This window comes from Chiloscyllium plagiosum, unplaced genomic scaffold (assembly GCF_037043375.1).
Source record: "Chiloscyllium plagiosum isolate Xiang-an unplaced genomic scaffold, Cpla_swu_hap1 HiC_scaffold_4, whole genome shotgun sequence".
NCBI classification, from domain to species: Eukaryota; Metazoa; Chordata; class Chondrichthyes; order Orectolobiformes; family Hemiscylliidae; genus Chiloscyllium; species Chiloscyllium plagiosum.
In genome coordinates, this window is record NW_028270142.1 from 129020466 (window position 1) to 129038726 (window position 18261).

At 43.6% G+C, this 18261-nt stretch overlaps 1 protein-coding gene across 5 annotated transcripts in view; it reads left to right on the top strand.

Moving 5' to 3' along the window:
- arhgap28 (Rho GTPase activating protein 28) overlaps positions 1-18261 on the top strand; it is a 189820-nt gene that overhangs the window by 155291 nt on the left and 16268 nt on the right. For all 5 annotated transcript variants that reach the window (XM_087986671.1, XM_043687786.2, XM_087986670.1 and 2 more), the window contains exons 5-12: positions 528-691; positions 2701-2866; positions 4305-4396; positions 7074-7151; positions 12113-12272; positions 13514-13596; positions 15839-16036; positions 17931-18164. In XM_087986671.1, coding sequence (XP_087842797.1) covers positions 528-691; positions 2701-2866; positions 4305-4396; positions 7074-7151; positions 12113-12272; positions 13514-13596; positions 15839-16036; positions 17931-18164 — 1175 coding nt within the window. The remainder of the gene's footprint in view (positions 1-527; positions 692-2700; positions 2867-4304; positions 4397-7073; positions 7152-12112; positions 12273-13513; positions 13597-15838; positions 16037-17930; positions 18165-18261) is intronic.

The window sequence follows — 18261 nt, forward strand, 5'->3', positions numbered from 1 at the left end:
TTGTCCTCTACCAGGGAAGAGGTAACCCATTCAGTCCATCTAGTCTGCACTGCTATTCAATGAGATCATGGCTGATCTGATAATCCTCATCTCCACTCTCCTGTCTTTTCTTCAAATCTGCCTGTCTCAGGTTTGAATATACTTAATGCTCCAGCCTCAATAGCCCTCTGTGATAAAGAAATCCACAGATTCACAATGTCCTGAGAGAAGTAATTCCTCTTCATCTCTGTCCGTAACTGGCATCGTGCCTATGCAGAACCCACAAAGCCTAGCAGAGGAGAGGTACCATGCCACCTGTACTTCAGTAAGGGTGACAGGAACATACCAAGGACTGCTGCAGAGGTTCTCCACCCAAATTAAAGTGGAAAGAATTCTTGCAACTGCAGTGGTACATAATGTCTGTGAATCAATTCTGTTCCATACTTTGTAATTCGGAATAGACTACCAATCTAAACAGGTAAATATTTCACACAGTTTGTGACTAAGTTTTATGCATTGTTAATACCAACACATTATTGTTCCCTCAGAGAATAATAAGAGTGGTGAGAAAATAGAAACCCAGCAAAACAGCCCAGAAATAACGGAGGATCTGAACTGGGACATCCCGTACTCTGAGTCTCTAACAGCAGCTCAGAAAGAACAACAATGTAGAAACACCTTTCCAAAGCGGCCCAGCAGTGCAATATTACCAGTAAGTGAGAAGGGTGACTGTGTGTTTGAAGTGTTTAATGCAGCAAATTTATCACTAGCTATGTGGTTTCTCAGGATTTAAACATGGTGTGGGTGTGCTGGGGTTAGTTGAGTGCAAAGCAAGCCTCGACCTCAAATATTCCATTCAAATACTCAAATCAGATTTTGAACAAAAATGGACAACTCTGGAGGTACTTTCCTCCTGCACTTTGTTAAGGCAATGATAGTTGCTGAAACATTTCTCAAGCTCTACATATTTTAACGGAACACCATATTATTTGCAGGAAGCAATTTTGATATTTTCTGCCTTTTCTATTGAAGAAAGTAAGTCTTTCATTTGTGTAATTTTTTTCAAGACCACTTGGACATCTCAACTCACTTTGCAGCTACTAAAGTGGAGTTGCTATTGCCGCTGTATTAAATTGCTCAGTGTTTGAGTGAGCGAGTCTGATAACTGATCAATGCGCACTGTGCTTGATTGGTCAAGCCTGGTTGCAGACAGAGAAAAATGAAAAGAAGACCATAAGACATAGGAGTGGAAGTAAGGCCATTCGGCCCATTGAGTCCACTTCACCATTCAATCATGGGCATTTCAATGCCACTTACCCGCACTGTCCTTGTATCCCTTAATTCCTTGTGAGATTAAGAATTTACCAATCAAAATTGTCACATAAGAAGCTATTTGAAGCTGAGAAATGAAACTTCACATAAAATCTTGTTAATAAAGCCTCTGCTCGCTTACAGCTAATTTCACTGCCCAGATACGATAGATCCAAGATATAAAATATTAGCAATACCACCACTGGAAGTGTCAGAGTCTGCATGAGTGAAAAATGAAAGTGTTGTACCTTACTATGCAAAGATCAGCTGTACCTGTTCCAATTGGGACACACACAACCAGGATAAAAACAATTTCTTATACATAAAGAATGGCCTAGACCTGAATATGTTAATGATTTTTCCTCTTTATGAAGTGATTTTGATCCTGTCTTGTTTTAAATTGATAACAAGAAGCTGCATTTCTATGGGCTGCCCACATCTGATGGGTCGGCCCATTTGTTTTTAAAAGTTCTTTCACTTGATGTGGCTGTCACCCAGCATTAATTACTGCTGGAACTGAATGGCTTGTGAGGCCATTTCAGAGAAAGGTTTAGAGTCAACCACGTTGCTGTGGTTCTGGAGTCCATGTAGGCCAGATCAGGTAAAGATGTGAAATTTTGTTCTGTACAAGACATCAGTGAACCAGATGGGTTTTTACAACATTTGGCTAACTTTTAATTCCAGATTTTGATTGATTCAAATTTCACCATCTACCTTGGTGGGATTTGGACCCATGTTCTTGGAGCATTATCCCAACCGTCTGGGTTACTAGTTCATTACTAATACGCTGCCTCCCCATTTTAGTGCACTGTGCCATTGGTGTACCTGTTGATGGTTCAGTGGCCCTTGCCCCCTGCTGTGATTTCACCAGAAAGGTTTCATTAGAATCATGAAGACTTGAATGGGCATCAATTCTATTGATGCTGTGATATAGTGGACAGCAGGACAGACTTGAGCCCAATGAGAGGACCTGGTGTGTTGAAACCTGAATGTCTGTTTCTGCTGGTCAGTAGTACCTGGAGTACTGGCAGTGACCGCCATGTTGTCTGGCAGGACACCTCGGAGCTGGATGGAAATCTTTTCTCGTGCTAATTAAAAGGGCTATCACTCAACAGATTAAAATCTGGCAAGCTGGTTGAGAGGCAGGCTCACTTCCAGAATTTACACTGGAGTGTGGCGGAGCCCATTGCTAGCCTGAGGTACAGCCCATGGTGTCTGGGGATGGCAGTCAAGAACATTTGGCACACCATTCCATGCACACATGTGCCTGTAGCAATGGTCTACATTTTATGCCATGTGCTAGCTCATCACTTCAATCCCAGTGTAAAACAGGTGAATTTATCAAAAAAGAAATTGTGTTTTTCCACATGGGAAGTTGGCTAATGATTTTGACTCTGATTGCAATTTCAGAAATTTACCATTCGGGAGGATAGGCTGGGGCTAACACGCATTGGAGATCTATCCTCTCAGGATATGAAAAAAATCCATAATCTCTCTCTGATAGAGATCACCACTTTCTACGATGCACTTGGAATAGAATTGAAGAGGAACAGGACTGTGAAGGTGAAAGCAAAGGGTGAGTTTTCCTCGATACTATCCATAACTTTTCATTATGCTGCAAGAAGGCACAAAGTACATCCAGGATTATAAGTCTCAAGGCTTGTGCTGCTTTTAACCATTTGTGCTTATTTAGCATTCCTTTTAATCTGGTTGGTTGAGTGCCATTTGCTAATGGAGCAGATAAATAGTAGTATGAGTCCTCTAAAGGCCTTGGGAAAGGGATATACTAAAATAACTGGGGACTATAAGAAATGACAAAAGACCAACAGCTTTGATATCACTACTGTCTTGTTTTACATCCAGTTATGTTTTCTTTTCTAATATCTTTTGCCTTTGCAACTCTATTTGAGTGGTTGAAATGACAAGAGCAGGAATATTGCCTATTGAGCCTGCTCTGCCACTCAATGTGATTATGGCTGATTGTTGAGCTCAATCCCATTTCCGTGCCCAATCGCCACACTCCTTGAATGGTCAAAAATTTACAGGAGTCTCAAGTAGAGGTATAAAGGTATACAACCCAGAAACAAATCTTTCGGCCCAACTCCATGTGACCAGGTTTCCTAAACTAAACGAGTCTCATTTGCCTGTGTTTGGCCCATATCCCTCTAAACCATTTCTATCCATGCACCTACCCAAATGTTTTTAAATGTTGTAATTGTACTCATCTCGACCACTTCCTCTGGCAGCTTGTTCCATACATGCACTACCCTCTGTGTGAAAGAGTTGTCCCTCAGGTCCCTCTCACCTGTACTCAACAACTCACTGTGCATAACTTCTTGAGGAAATGATATCTTCTGAGATCTGCTTTAAATTTATTTTCATTGGTTTTACTTACTTTGTGACCAGCGGCACAAAGAATAAATTAACATCTCTATCTAGTGCCAATTCTCAAATGAATGAGACAGCCACGAGTGAGAGGTGGTAGAGCAGTGACGATTGAGAAGGGGAACCCCTGATGGAGATGGATCAGATTATGAGGGACAGAGGTAGGGTGGATAGGAAGGCACTGTTTTCCATTAAGAGAGAAGTCGATCACCAGTGGGGAATAGCTTTAAGATAAGAGATAAAACAGTAAGAGGAGAGTTGAGGAGAATTCATTTTCACTCAAAGCATGGTGAGAGTCTGGAACACAGAATACTTAAGCAGTATTTAGATATCCACTTGCATTGCCATATCCTCCGGAGCTAGAAAAACTGGAAAATAGGATTAGTGTAACCAGCTCTTTGTTGGCCGGCAATGACATGTTGGGCTGAATGGAAACCTCCTGAACTAGAGACTGTCTGTCTGGGATTGTTTACACAGAGCGGTTGAAGGCTGTCCCAAGACCTTTCACTCGAGGCCGTTGCATTTTCATGGGACTGCATGACATTACCCTCGAAACCTATGTTACTGCTGCTGCTGGTTTTGGAGAAGTGAGGCGATATGTGTTTTAATAAGCTCTTTGTTCGTTACAGAAACGGGTCCCTTTGGTGTTCCCCTCACAACATTGCTTGAAAACGATCAAAAGAAGGTTCCAGGGACAAAAATTCCTCTCATTTTTCAAAAAGTAAGTACAATACGTTGAGCAGGGATGCTCGATTTTAAATGGTGGATTAACGTGGGCTGGGATAATTCCCAGTGTTGTGGAGGGTGATAGTGAGAGGATCCAGCTATGCATAGAGCACACACGCAAGACTTGAGTGCAGAGAGTTTCAATAAATCACACAAACCATTGAAAATCACAAATGTTGACATCTGCATTGAAGAATAATATGCATTCTGTAAAACTGTAAGAGAGGATTAAATGTGATGACTTGCCTTTTAGGGTGCACGTTACAGTTAACGGTATTCTCTGTGCTTGAAATGAAACAGACTCTGTAGAATGCAGTAGTTTAATCCCCTCCCGAGTGATCTTCTTGGCTGTGATCCAGCTGCTATTTCCCCTCCCCAGCTGGGCCGGTGTTGTGCGCAGGACTATCTTTAACTTTAAGAATTATGAGGCAGTCATTCAGTACCCAATCTGTGTTTTCTTAATCTCTCACTGATTCAGATTGAACGATCAGAAAATTGTTTGCTATTGTATCCTCCCGACTTTACCTCCTGCCAAACTGGTCTCTTTTTATATTTTATTGATAGATGTTGTCCTTTTCAAAGAACTACTTTTGGATGAATTGAAATCGGAGTATTAGTTCTTCACATTGAATCACCGTATAATGTAGTGTGGAATTCAGGCATGTTCAAGGAGGGGGTGCCCTGTCACAAGATATTAACGAATATGTGCAGACTTTCACGTTGTCGATTCTTATTTTATTGAAGTGAAAGACCCACATTTTGGTTTAAGCATGTGATCTTGGACACATTTTATGCTTCTTCCGGGCTGTAAACTGAGTTGATTTGTTTTTGAGTCATTTCTGTTTGATTTCATAGCTCCATTTGTTCCATAACATTTGAAAGTGAACTCTCAACAAAACTGTGCATTAAAAAAACTTCATTATCCTTTAATTTGCTCTCTGTAATGTGCCCCAGTTAATATTCTGGTTAAAACTATTTTAGTTTGGAGTTTTTAAAAAAATTTAACCCATTTTTCAAATCAACTTGTTCAGAGATGTTACTAAACACTTCTGGAGCAAGCGGGACTTGAACCCAAGCCTCCCATTCCAGAGGTAGGGATACTACCACGGCGACACTTAGCTTAGAGTTATCCGATGGTCACTATGTCCATTTCCTGTCTTTAGTGACATCACCATTAAATTGATCCAGGCATTGCATTGAAAGTAAGGAATGCATGTACCCAATGGATTACCTAATGAGCACAGAAGGGACAATATGATTAGATTCCCTACAATGTGGAAACAGGCCCTTCGGCCCAACCAGTCTACACCGACATTTCAAAGTATAACCCAGCCAGACCCATTTCCCTCTGATTAATGCACCTAACACTGTGGGCATTTTAGCAAGGCCAATTCACTTGACCTGCACATCTTTGGACTGTGGGAGGAAACCCATGCAGACACTGGTAGAATGTGCAAACTCCACATAGACAGTCACCCGAGGTTGGAATCAAACCTGGGACCCTGGTGCTGTGAGGCAGCAGTGCTAATCACTGAGCCACTGTGCCGCCCCATATATCACCTAAGATTTGCAGCATCCTCGAAAATGGAATGCTGACCTCGTCTCCCATGAGGGTCTGAATCTGCGAGTCAGGATGAGTACAGGCGCCTCAGTTGTCCAGGCCTCAGTCCAATCGTTGGAGCACAGCAGTCAGTTTAGGCACCAGTCTTTAGGTAGTGCATTGTGAAGGGAACTGTGCAAACCATAAACTGCAAAATTGCTGATACCTTTTGGAAAGAGAGTGCCTTGTAAGTGTGCAGGCAGCTGGCAGTTCAGCTGTTAGAGTGAGTGTTGGGGTGCAAGCAGAGAATGCAAGCTTTTAAGCAATTAAGTCACAAAGCATTATCCCTGGCTTGGACCCAGCGGAGAAGCACTTAGTGGGCTGCAGCACGTCATCGTCCTTAGTGTTTTGTGTGGGTCCCTTTGTTAAATGTAAAGCTGTCAGGTGGGGGAGTAGGGGATTGGCAAAAGCGGAGTTAACTGATGTGGATATTCTGTGAGGACTTGACTTGTTCAGGATCATTAACACAAGAAAGCACAAGGCCTATCGCATGAGTCACTCGGGTCGAGTTTTATTTTACAGAAGCAATGACCTTTCTTAGTCTATGTGTTAAACAGATGAAGATTTTTATTTCCTCCATCCCGTTGAGAATTCTTATCTGGAGGATGTAAGAGAGATGTTTACTAAAGCAAGGTATTTATAAAGTTCCAAGTAGGCCTAGAGAGAGAGAGAGAGAGAGAGAAGGAGTAAAACCATGATGAGATTTAAAAACATGTGCATTTTTTAAAATCTGTAATAAGTTGCCAATGTCTGTAAGTGAGTAGTAGTCAACCTGACATAGTGCAAGTTAGCATAAAGGCAACAGAGATCTGGGTGAGCTTAAATTTTGAAGGTAGGAGGTCTGCTAGGAGAGCATTAAAATAGTCAGTAGGTAACAAAAGCATTAGAGGTTTAGCAGTAGGTGAGGACTATGTTATGGTAGAGGGAGGAAGTGGACCTGGTGATGGAGATAACCACACAGACTTGGGATTGGGTCTGGGGGCTGATGGGGTGATTTAATGGCTTGTGACTTCGGCTTAACTAGGTTGCCATCATGAAAGTTGATTAAATATGTAATAATTCCTTGTCCTAGCTTTTGTCAAGAATGGAACAAACTGGTTTGGATGCTGAAGGAATTCTCCGGGTTCCAGGGTCTGCCTCTCGAGTGAAGGTAGGATTCACTTCTCATTCATCACCTTGTGGGTAATCTCCCCTTCTGAAGGAAAAGCTTGTTGTTTGGATAAGAGTTGATTCCAGTGGATTCCAATTGCTGAAAGATTATGGGGAAAAGGCAAGAAAGTGGAGATAAACATTTTCAGGTCAGCTACACACTTGCCAATTCCATACATGCCATCTTATCTACCACTTTCTATACCTATTTGTCCTCCTAATGTCCCCCCTCTTGTAGACCCTCATGGTCCTATAGCCATTCACTCACTATATACCACATAGACATGGTGAACTCTAGCAACAGTTCTGTATTTAAAAGAAGTCATTCAGTGATAGGTTTTCACTAGTATTTAAAAAATGTTCTTACTGCTGATCAATAAGAGTGTCAATAGTACAGATAATTAAAATTTTCTAAAGCTCAAACTGCAACACACTTGGAGCTGTTGTACCTGGTGTAAACAAACCTTGCTGGAATTGCAGCCACAGCTGTCAACCAAGTAGCGGCTTGTGTTTCAAGAGACTAATTGTGGCCAGAGAATTCAGCCAAGCCCCATTACCTATTCCTGCTTTGATCCCCCCCTCCCCCGCCACCTCTGCTCCCCACCCACCCACTCCCTCTCTGCTCCTCCCCTCCCCCTCCCCCTCTGCTCCCCACCCCCCCGCTCCCTCTCTGACCCCCACCCTCCCCCTCGCTCTCTGCTCCCCACCCTCCCCCTCCCGCTCCCCTCTGCTCCCCACCCTCCCGCTCCCTCTCTGCTCCCCACCCTGCCCCTCCCTCTCTGCTCCCCACCCTGTCCCTCCCTCTCTGATCCCCATCCCCACCCTCCCCCTCCCTTCCCTCTCTGCTCCCCACCCTGTCCCTCCCTCTCTGATCCCCATCCTCCCTCTCCCTCTCTGCTCCCCATCCTCCTGCTCCCTCTCTGCTCCCCATCCACTCCCTCCCCCTCTGCTCCCCATCACTACCCTCCCCCTCCCCTCCCTCTCTGCTCCCCATCCTGTCCCTCCCTCTCCCCATCCTTCAGTACCCTCTCTGATCCCCACCCCACCCTCCCCCTCCCCCCTCCCTCACTGATCCCCACCCCCCTCGCCCTCCCTCTCTGATCCCCATCCTGCCCCTCCCTCTCTGATCTCCACCTTGCCCCTCCCCCTCTGCTCCGCACCCTCCCGCTCCCTCTCTGCTCCCTACCCTGTCCCTCCCGTCCTGATTCCCATCCTCTCCCTCTCTCTCTGCTCCCCACCCCTACCCCTCCCCCTCCCCTCCACTCTGCTCCCCAACCCCCCCTCTCCCTCTCTGCTCCCCATCCTCCCACTCCCTCTCTGATCCCCACCCTCCCCCTCCCCTCCCCTCTCTGATCCCCATCCTGCACCTCCCTCTCGGATCCCCACCCCCACTCCCCCTCTCTGATCTCCATCTCTGCTCACCACCCTTCCCCTCCCCCTCTGCTCCCCACCCTCCCCCTTGCTCTTTGCTCCCCGTCCCTGCCCCTCCCCCTCCCATTCTGCTTCCTACCCTGCCCCTCCCGTCCTGATCCCCATCCTCCCCTTCCCTCTCTGCCCCCCACCCCTGCCCCTCCCCCACCTCTCTGCTCCCCACCCTGCCCCTCCCGACCTGATCTCCATCCTCCCCCTCCCTCTCTGCTCCCCACACATACCCCTCCCCTCCCACTCTACTTGCCACTCTGACCCTACCTCTGTTCGCCTCAGACCCCTGCTTTCAGCTTTGAGAATAACTAACAAAGATCCTTCAATGTGGGATAGGGATTTGAATCTGACAAAAGTCTGGAATAAGAAGCTAGTCTGATGGTGACAGTGCAACCCCTTCAATTGCTGAAGAACTCTGTCTGGTTCACTAATGTCCTATAGGCAAGTAAGTCTGCCATCCTTATCTAGTCCAAACGTGACTCCAGACTCACAACCATGTGGTTGATTCTTAACTGCCCTTTGGGCAATTAGGGATGGGAAATGAATGCTGGACCAGCCAGTGGCACCAACATCCAATGAATGAATTAAGAAAGTAAAAAAAAAGCCCAATATTGATGCAAATGTCATGACATTAATTGAAGTATACTTGAATGTACATTGTTTACTTGATCCCTACAATAACATGAATAACTATTTAGTTACTAACTCTGTTTTGTTGTATGCCAATGCTATAGCACCCCAAGACCCTACATATCCATAGAGAAATTGTTACTCGCTTTAAACCCCATTGTTTGGTCAATGACGTGGGGAAGTATCAAGATTAGTCTTCTAGAGGTGTCTCCTTCTTTAACTGAAGTATGCCGTTTTCTTTTCTGTTGCTTTGTAAAAAAAAATGAAGCTGTTTAGAGAAGTGGAAGACACTGATGAGTGACTAATCCACCAAGTATTTCCTTTAGCTGTCTGTTTATGACTCCCCTGCTGCCTTATAAGTGCATTGGAAGATTACAAATTGTGTGTGCACTGTTTAGGAGACCAGTTCCGTCGAAAAACAGATGAATTAATAGGATTTGGAAAACTCCTACTCCACACTAGCCCACCAACATTCCACATTCATACATTCCCTGTGCTTTGACATCTCTCTTGTGATAGAGGGGATCCTAACCTTGCCTCAAGTATCACAGGGAAATAAATCCCTTTTATCAAGGACTGGACGTTGTCGTGTGGCGAGTCACATTTAAAATCTCACGCAGAGACTGCCACTGGTTGGCAGACTGAAAGGATGAAGGCTGTGTATCCTTGTGACTTGGGAGTGAGTATGGCACAATCTGACTAAGGGCTCAAAAGGAATATTCCAATCTGTTAAGTAGGGTCTTAACCTTTAGAAAAATGTTTTTGGCTGCACACCAGAAATGAGGAATCTTGTTCTTGGAAAATTAGGCAATTTTCTACCATTTTCCAAGGATTAGTGAGGTTCCTTAGCACCAGAGTGCAGTTGGAAAAGTTCAAGATTTACATAACCCATTTGTCAAAAGTACATTTTTGGAGCACTATTAAGGAGTGCAATATTAACCCTGTTGCCCTAGTTACATACAGCCCTAGTTTTTCAGGCAGCATGTATACACTGTTTAAAATGGTTTAATTGTCCTTGAACTGAGTGGCTTGCTTGACTATTTCAGAGGGTAGTTAAGGGTCAAGCGCATTGCTGTGAGGCAGCAGTCACACGGAGGTAACGATGGCAGAGTTAATTTCCTAAAAGAGGTTAGCGAACCAGATGAGGGTTTACGACAATCATGGTCACCTCACTGAGACTACCATTTCATTCCGCATTTATTCAACAAATACGACCTTTACTAGCTGCTATGGTGGGACTTGAACCCATGTTGCTGGAGCATTAGCCTGGGTCTCTGGATGACTAGCCCAGTGACGTCACCACAATGTGCCAAAAAAACCTGTCTTAATGGAAAGCAAAATAATTTTCCTCACTATTTGCTTTGCCCACTTTGGTTTTGTTTTTAATTCATTCACGGGATGAGGGTGGTTAGTTCAGCATACATTGCCAATCTCAGAGGGTGGTCAAGAGTCAACCATATTACTGTGGGTCCAGAGTCACATGTAGTCCAGACCAGGTTAGGATGGCGGTTTCCTTTGCTAAATGACTTAGTGAACCGTCTGCCATGGAGGGATTCAACCTGGGTCCCCAGAACATTGCCGAGGTCTCTGGATTAACAGTCTAGCGATAATACAACTAGGCATCACCTCTCTGACGTAAAGCTGTTTCCAATCAAACAAATCCTCATTATCACCACATGGACTTCCTCTCTCAAACTGGATTTTAAAAATTCTGGTTCCACAAATAGTGAAAAAGTTTATGATTAAACTCCCACAAACACACAGACCGAAGCCCACATGCCACTAGTTCAAAATGCAAACTGTAAAATAAATCATACATTTACTTAAATCATACACCTTGCACGAAATGCAAAGGTGAAATGCAAGTGAGTGAATGCTCAATGCACGCTCAGTCCTAAAGCAGATCAGCCCTGCTATAGGCAGAATATTATTAAATTGTAGAGGGTTCTGAACAGATAGACCAACGTATTGCTGGACTGGAGAATTTGAGTTATAAGGACAGGCTGGGATGTTTTTTACTGGAGCGTAGGAGTTTGAGGAGTGACGTTGTAGAGGTTTATAAAATAAAGAGAGGCATAGATAAGATCAATAATGAAAATATTTTCCCTGAGGTGGGGGGAGTTCAAAATCTGAGGGCATATTTTTAGAGAAGACAAATTTAAAACAGACCTAAGGGTTCATATGTGAAATGAACTGCCAGAGGAAGTGGTAGATGCAGGTACAGTTACACCATTTTTAAAAAAAATTGGACAGGTACATGAATAGGAAAGGTTTAGAAGGATATGGGCCAAATGCAGCCAATTGGGAATAGTTTAAATTGGGAAACTTGGTTGACATGAATGAATTGGACCGAAATGTCTGTTTCCGTGCTGAATGACTCTATGGATGTTCAAAGTGGAATTTATTAAGTGGGTTATTCTGTCTGCCTTCAATGACGAGGAATGCAAATGATTTGCTGTTAAATATTTAGTGTAAAATTATATTTCATGAACTGAAGGAGAAGTATTACTGAAGAAAAGGGAATTGAAATTAAAATAATAATGTTCCTTAACACCAATCTTTCTCCATTGCTATACGGGAATTTTAAAAAGATGTTTAAAATAATTATATATGATAGCAGATATTGCAGAAGAACATTAGCAACATGGATAGGCCATTCTGCCCCTCAGATCAGTTCAGTTATAGTTCATTCATTTAAGGACCCAAACTCATTCTGGTTCAGTTTAATTATGGGTAGGAAACATGTACATCTTCTTCCTATATGATATCCTTCACCAAAGGTAGGATTTACTTTGTGGCCATCCTCTGTAGCATTCAATATTAAGTTCCGGCAACCTTGGCTACGCGTTTAACATGCTGTTAAACCCACAAGATGAGTTGGATTCAAACTGATGTAACTTTCATTTACAGAATTATCGACAAGAGTTGGAGGCAAAATTTTACAATGACACCTTTGACTGGGACCAAATCCATCACAATGATGTCGCCTGCCTGCTGAAGACCTTCATCCGAGAACTGCCTTACCCTTTACTGACTGCGGAATACCTTCCAGCATTTGTCGCGGTGCAAAGTAGGACTTTGTTAACTTCAGTATATTTGTATCATTTTTTCATCTTTGTGACGTGTATTTATCCTTGCAGACGTGTTCACACATAAGTATTCTTCCTCCCCCGTCCCACATTCAACGATACAGGTAGTTCTTCTTTAACGCGATGGTTGTATTCTTGTGCAAACCATCATTACAGAAAAATCACGCTTTAAAAAAAGCACTTAAAATGTTAGCAATGTAATCAGGTTACAGCCAAGACACTTTTTACAAGTTGGTGCATTTGAAACAGTGTCCCCAGTTCATCAATTGCGTTACAGCAAATTTGCTTTAACGAAGCACGCATTATAGCAGAACAATCTGTATATTGATGTTTGAAACTTGGACAAGTTTGCATTTCACCCTACTTTGTGCTTTTTTTTCCTGTCTGCCAGTTACAGACATCATTGCCAGGACTTTGGTGGAATATTAACTGTCATTACTATTGCAAAGTGTTACTCCTCCATAGCCGATTACTTTAGGAACCTGTCTATATATGATTACATGTACAAAGTTGCTTGTGATTCTGTGTGATCACATTGTGTGCCCCGTTGAAACCCCCACAGTGTGCTATCAATTGGAAACGACTGAAATACCAAAACTGTGCGTTTTAAGGCTGATGATCCCAGTCATTGAAAACGTTGTGACTTGTTGAATGATGTGTACAGTAATTTAATTTTAATCAGATGCTAATCTCATAATTAATGTTGAGTGACAATTTAGCCAGTCCACATACACTACACATCTTTGGACTGGCTAAATTCTCCCATGTAGACAGGGGGAGAATGTGGAAACTCCGCACAGACAGTCGCCCGAGGGGATAAGAATTGCTAGGACACTGGAAAGTGTTTCTTTGAAACAGTAACATAGTTGGTTAGCTCAGTTAGCTGGATGGCTGTCTTGCAATGAAGAGTGATGCCAACAGCGTGGGTTCAATTCCCACAATGTCTGAGGTTATCAAGGAGGACACTCCTTCTCAACCCTTCCCTTGCCTGAAGGTGTATGACATCATGTTGAACACCACTGGTTATCTCTCGCGAATGAGAGAGTAGCCCTATGGTCTGGTAAGACTATGGTGACTTTACCTTGACTTAGCGTGGGATTTTTTACACCCTGTGGGAGATAGTTGGGACATTAACTTCATTCTTAAATAACAAGTTTTCCTTTCTGTTTATGCATAAAATGATGTTTTGCATCTGAACAATCATCTTTTGTTTTGGTTTCAGATATCTCACCAATCAAGTTGCAGATACAAGCTCTGCATCTTATTATCATGTTACTGCCTGATCCCAATAGAGACACTATCAAGGTATGCATGACTGAAAGGGGAAGAGTTTGACCTTAGTTGATGCTCAGCTGAAGAGGATGAACAGCAGAATATATCAGTAGTTGACTTAACTATCCAGCAGGATACTCCACTTAAGGGCAATGGGGGATGGGCATCCCATTAACAGATTTTAGAAAAAAAAGTCACAATATTCAGTAGTGGTTGTGTTACTGGGCCAGTAATCCAGAGTCTGGGGAGTAATGATCAAATCAGGAATTCATATCCCACCACAGCACACTGGACAACTTAAATTCAGTTCATTAGATAAAATGTTGGTCTCAATCCCTTGCAGCTTTGTGCCATGCAGTTGATCTGAGGGCCCAAACACACCAATTACAGCACTAACTCCCTGTTCTAGAAAAACAGTGGGAACGTTGTCAGAAATGTCCCTGTGAAGCTTTTGGACTGTCATTCAAAACTCTGCCTTATGCGTGACTCCAGGCCCACAGCAACATGGTTGACTGAAGAGCTCAAAGTCACTCAGTTTGCACCAAGGATTAAGAAGGTGGCTTACCGTCATCTCCTCAAGAATATGGATCAGTGGTGTAGAGTGGTATTGTCACTGGATCAGTAATCCATTGGACCCAGACTAATACCAAGGATGTAGATTCAAATACCACCATGGTATTTGGTGAAATTTGAATTCAGTGTCAGTCTAGAATCAGAAGTTAGCCTAATCACTGTTGGATGTTGTAACAAGCCAGGCTCAACTTGGTAAGGACCAGATGCAGTAATATGGGTAACTCCCTTCTGAATGGATTTAACAAACCACTGTGTTTAAACAACAATTAGGGATAGGCTATAAATGTTCACTCAGCCAGTGGTTACTGAGTTGAAGCAAGTTATTCCAATCTCAGTTGTCTCAAAACATCATATGCATCTAATTTCTCACTTTGATTCAGTTATTAGCTACAACTTGATCCATGCCCTTTTCAGTGACAACATGTTCTGTGGTTAGTAAAAATATCACTCACCACATAGTGAGCAGCAATTGCACTGTGCAGTTCTCACACTTCAAGTAATCCAGCACCCACTGAGAATTGATGACCCTCTTGTATTTTGAATATAATTCTTGGCAGCAACGTAACAATATAGAATCATAGAATCCCTACAGTGTGGAAACAGACCCTTTGGCCCAACAAGTCCACACTGACACTCTGAAGAGTAACCCACCCAAACCCATTCCCCTACCCAATTACTCTATATTCACCCCTAACTAACACATCCCTGAACACTATGGGGAATTTAGCACAGCCAGTTCACCTGACCCGCACATCTTTGGATTGCGGGAGGAAACTGGAACACTCAGAGGAAACCTGCACAGACACAGGGAGAACGTGCAAACTCCACACAGTCTCCTGAGGCTGGAATTGAACACAGGTCCCTGACGCTATGAGGCAGCAGTGCTAACCACTGAGCCACCGTGCCGCCCCACGTCCCATACCTGTTAGTAGGGTGGAGAACGGGAGAGTGGGACTAATTGGGTCACTCACAGAACTGCACAGGCTTGGACTCTGTCCTCTGCGATGTGAGCAGCCCAACGCGATACCAGCAAAGTGAAGGTCTCGTTAGTTGGCAGGATTGAAAAGTAGCTTGGTATTAGAAAGTGAGCATGGTGGCTTGGTGGTTAGCACTGCTGCCTCATAGTGGCAGGGACCCGGGTTCAATTCCAGCCTCGGATGACTGTCACCTTCCCCCTGTGTCTGCGTGGGTTTCCTCCGGGCACTCTGGTTTCCTCCCACAGTCCAAAGATGTGCAGGTCAGGTGGATTGGCCATGCTAAATTGTCCATTGTGTAAGATGCATTATTCAGGAGTAAGTGTAAGGAAATGAGTCTGAGTGGGTTATTCTTCAGAGGGTTCGTGTGGACTTGTGGGCCGAAGGGCCTGTTTCCCTGTTAGGGAATCTAATCTGAAAGAAAATTTCAGTTAATATTCCTTTGCTGTTCCACAGTTCATTCACAGTTGGTCCAAAATTCCTTAATCAGAGAGTTATAATTTCATTTCATAAGCCAAGAGTATGTCGTACAAAATATATTCCCAGTACACTGTTTATAAATGTTGAAAGCAGTATGGCACCCAGATCCTCTGAAAATAGTGTAAAACTAGGAACGCAAATTTATATTTATTTTATATAAATCAAAAAGTGGCAAATTCCAAGAGGAATGTTCATTACCATTGAATTGAACCCCTTCTCTATCCCAACCCCCACTCCCCCTCCTCCAGGCTTTCTTGGAATATCTCAGCAAGGTCGTAGCGAACGAAGCCAAAAACCGAATGAGCCTCTGGAATGTCTCCATGATTGTCGCCCCGAATCTCTTCATGTGCAAAGGGAGGAGTGGAAACCACCTAGAGGCAGAGGCCGCTACCAAAGCTGCCAACATCGTGCAGCTTCTCATCAAATACCAGGACATCCTGTGGACTGTGAGTGAACCGACAGCACTCTTCACTACTTCTTTTCAGTCTCTTTCAAGTCAGCCAGGAATTCACATGCAAGTCGAAATCCCGGTTGGGTTTTGCCAATGCTGGGGCAATGCCCTAGAACATCCAGGAAATAAACACTAATTTTCAGGATACTGGTGTGATCAAACCAGGAGAAACTTAATAGGGGCAAAAAATAATTGCGTTTTCAAGACTTCTTTTAAACCTTATTTTTACGACCAGCAAGCAAAACAAAAAGTGGGACCCAGGAATAAAGATTATTCACTGGCAGTGAAGTATTGGGTAAAGGAAAGTTTCCATTGTCCCATAGGGCAGCTCTCTCGTAAGAGAGAGAGAGAGACAGAGGATTGGTGGTGAGTTTAACCTAAGGGTCACCATTCCTCAGATGAGAGGTGAGGTTGAAAGGAAAGGATCTTTGTGGCGACCTCAGTCAGCGTGGGATTTGAACCTGCTCTGTTGGCATCATTCTGTATCACAAACCAGCTGTCTAGCCAACCAACCCAATCAATGCCCATTGAACAGGGATAATGAAGTGGCAGTTCACTTTCTGACTGATGTAGGCAGGTGCGGATAAATGTCCAAATAACGTGGGGAGAAACACAGCTAATTATGTTCAAACACCTGTGATTCTCCTCCTGGTTTGCTGGGTGTGATATTCTGGATGTTCATATTTCATTCCTGCAAACCTAAGGGCAATATCGGAGAATTATCAATTTAGTAACAATTGAATAATTTAATCTGATTGCTGTACAAAATTATATAGCTTCTTTGACTTGAAAGTGCATTTTTACTGCTGGATTGGGTGAATCCAAGAGCGAACGAAATAGGACTTTTGGTCCATTAATCTGGTTATGTCACTCAGCAAAATGGTTTTGTTATTTATTTGTTTGTGGATATCACTGGCTGGGCCAACACATATTTCTTTTCTCTAATTGTCCTTGTAGATGAGGTGTCACTTTAAACACTGCAGTCTTTGGAGTGTAGACGCATCTGTGGTGCTGTTAGAGAGGGCGTTCTAGGATTTTGACCTAGCGACCCTGAAAGAGCAGCCATTTATTTCCATGTCAAGATGGTTAGTTGGTTGTTGGAGAGCTTACCAGCCATTGTTCCTCTTGGTGGTAGGGATTGTGGATTTGGAAAGTGCTATCCTGGGAGTCTTGCTACTGCTGTGCATCCTGCAGATGGTACACACAACTGTCACTCTGACTCAGTGGTGGGTATTGAATGTGATGGATGGGGTGCTGATCAAACAGGCTGCTTTGTCCTGGATCATGTCAAGTAGTTGGGATGTCATGCTGAGGTTTTACTGGACGTTGGTGAGGCCTATTCTAAAGTACTGTGTGCAGTTCTGGCAGCCCTGTTGTAGGAAGGATATTGTTAAAGTGGAGAGGGTTCAGAAAAGATTTACCAGGATGATTCTGGGAATGGAGGGTTTGAGTTATACAAATAGGCATTGGATGCTTATTTGAAAGGAAATTGTTTGCAAGGGTATGGGGGCAAAAGCAGGAGATGGGCACTAGATAATAACTCGTCAACTCGATAATGACAAAGCTTTTCACTGTGCCTCGGTACACGTGACAACAAATTCAATTCAATTCAATTCACTTTTGAAGGGCTGTTAACAGGCACAATTGTCCAAATAGCCACCTCCTGTGCTGTAAAACAGTTCTGTGGTTCTGAGTGTGGTGCCTCTGACAATGAAGTTTGGAAATTTAAGTTTAGCTGCACCTCAGTCCTTCATCTGAAATCATTGTTCCATTTGCTAGTTTCAAAATGACTGAGCATCACTGGCCTCATTGCTACTTTGAGAGAAATCACTCTGGGCCATTATGTCTTCCAGCAATAATGACTGCAGTTTTATACTTGTCTTTTGCAGATCCCGCCCTTTATGATCGCCCAGGTGCGGAAGATGAATGAAAGTGAGAATCGAAGACGGACCAGAGTGACGTGGTTGAACACATCTTCATTTTTTTTCCCTCCAACCTTCAGGGGAAATGGCTCACCGTCACCTGGTTCCTCACCCCGAGGACGCAACCGAAACCAGGAGCCGGCCTTGTGGGAGGTCCCAGGTGTGAACTCCTGTTCATCTACTTTGGGACTCTGTTTGAAGGTACATTCCTGTGCCTTGCCATTGGCTTGGCAATATTCCTTTCTCTTCTTTCATAAAATGATCAAACCTTACAGTATGGAAGGAAGCCATTCTACCA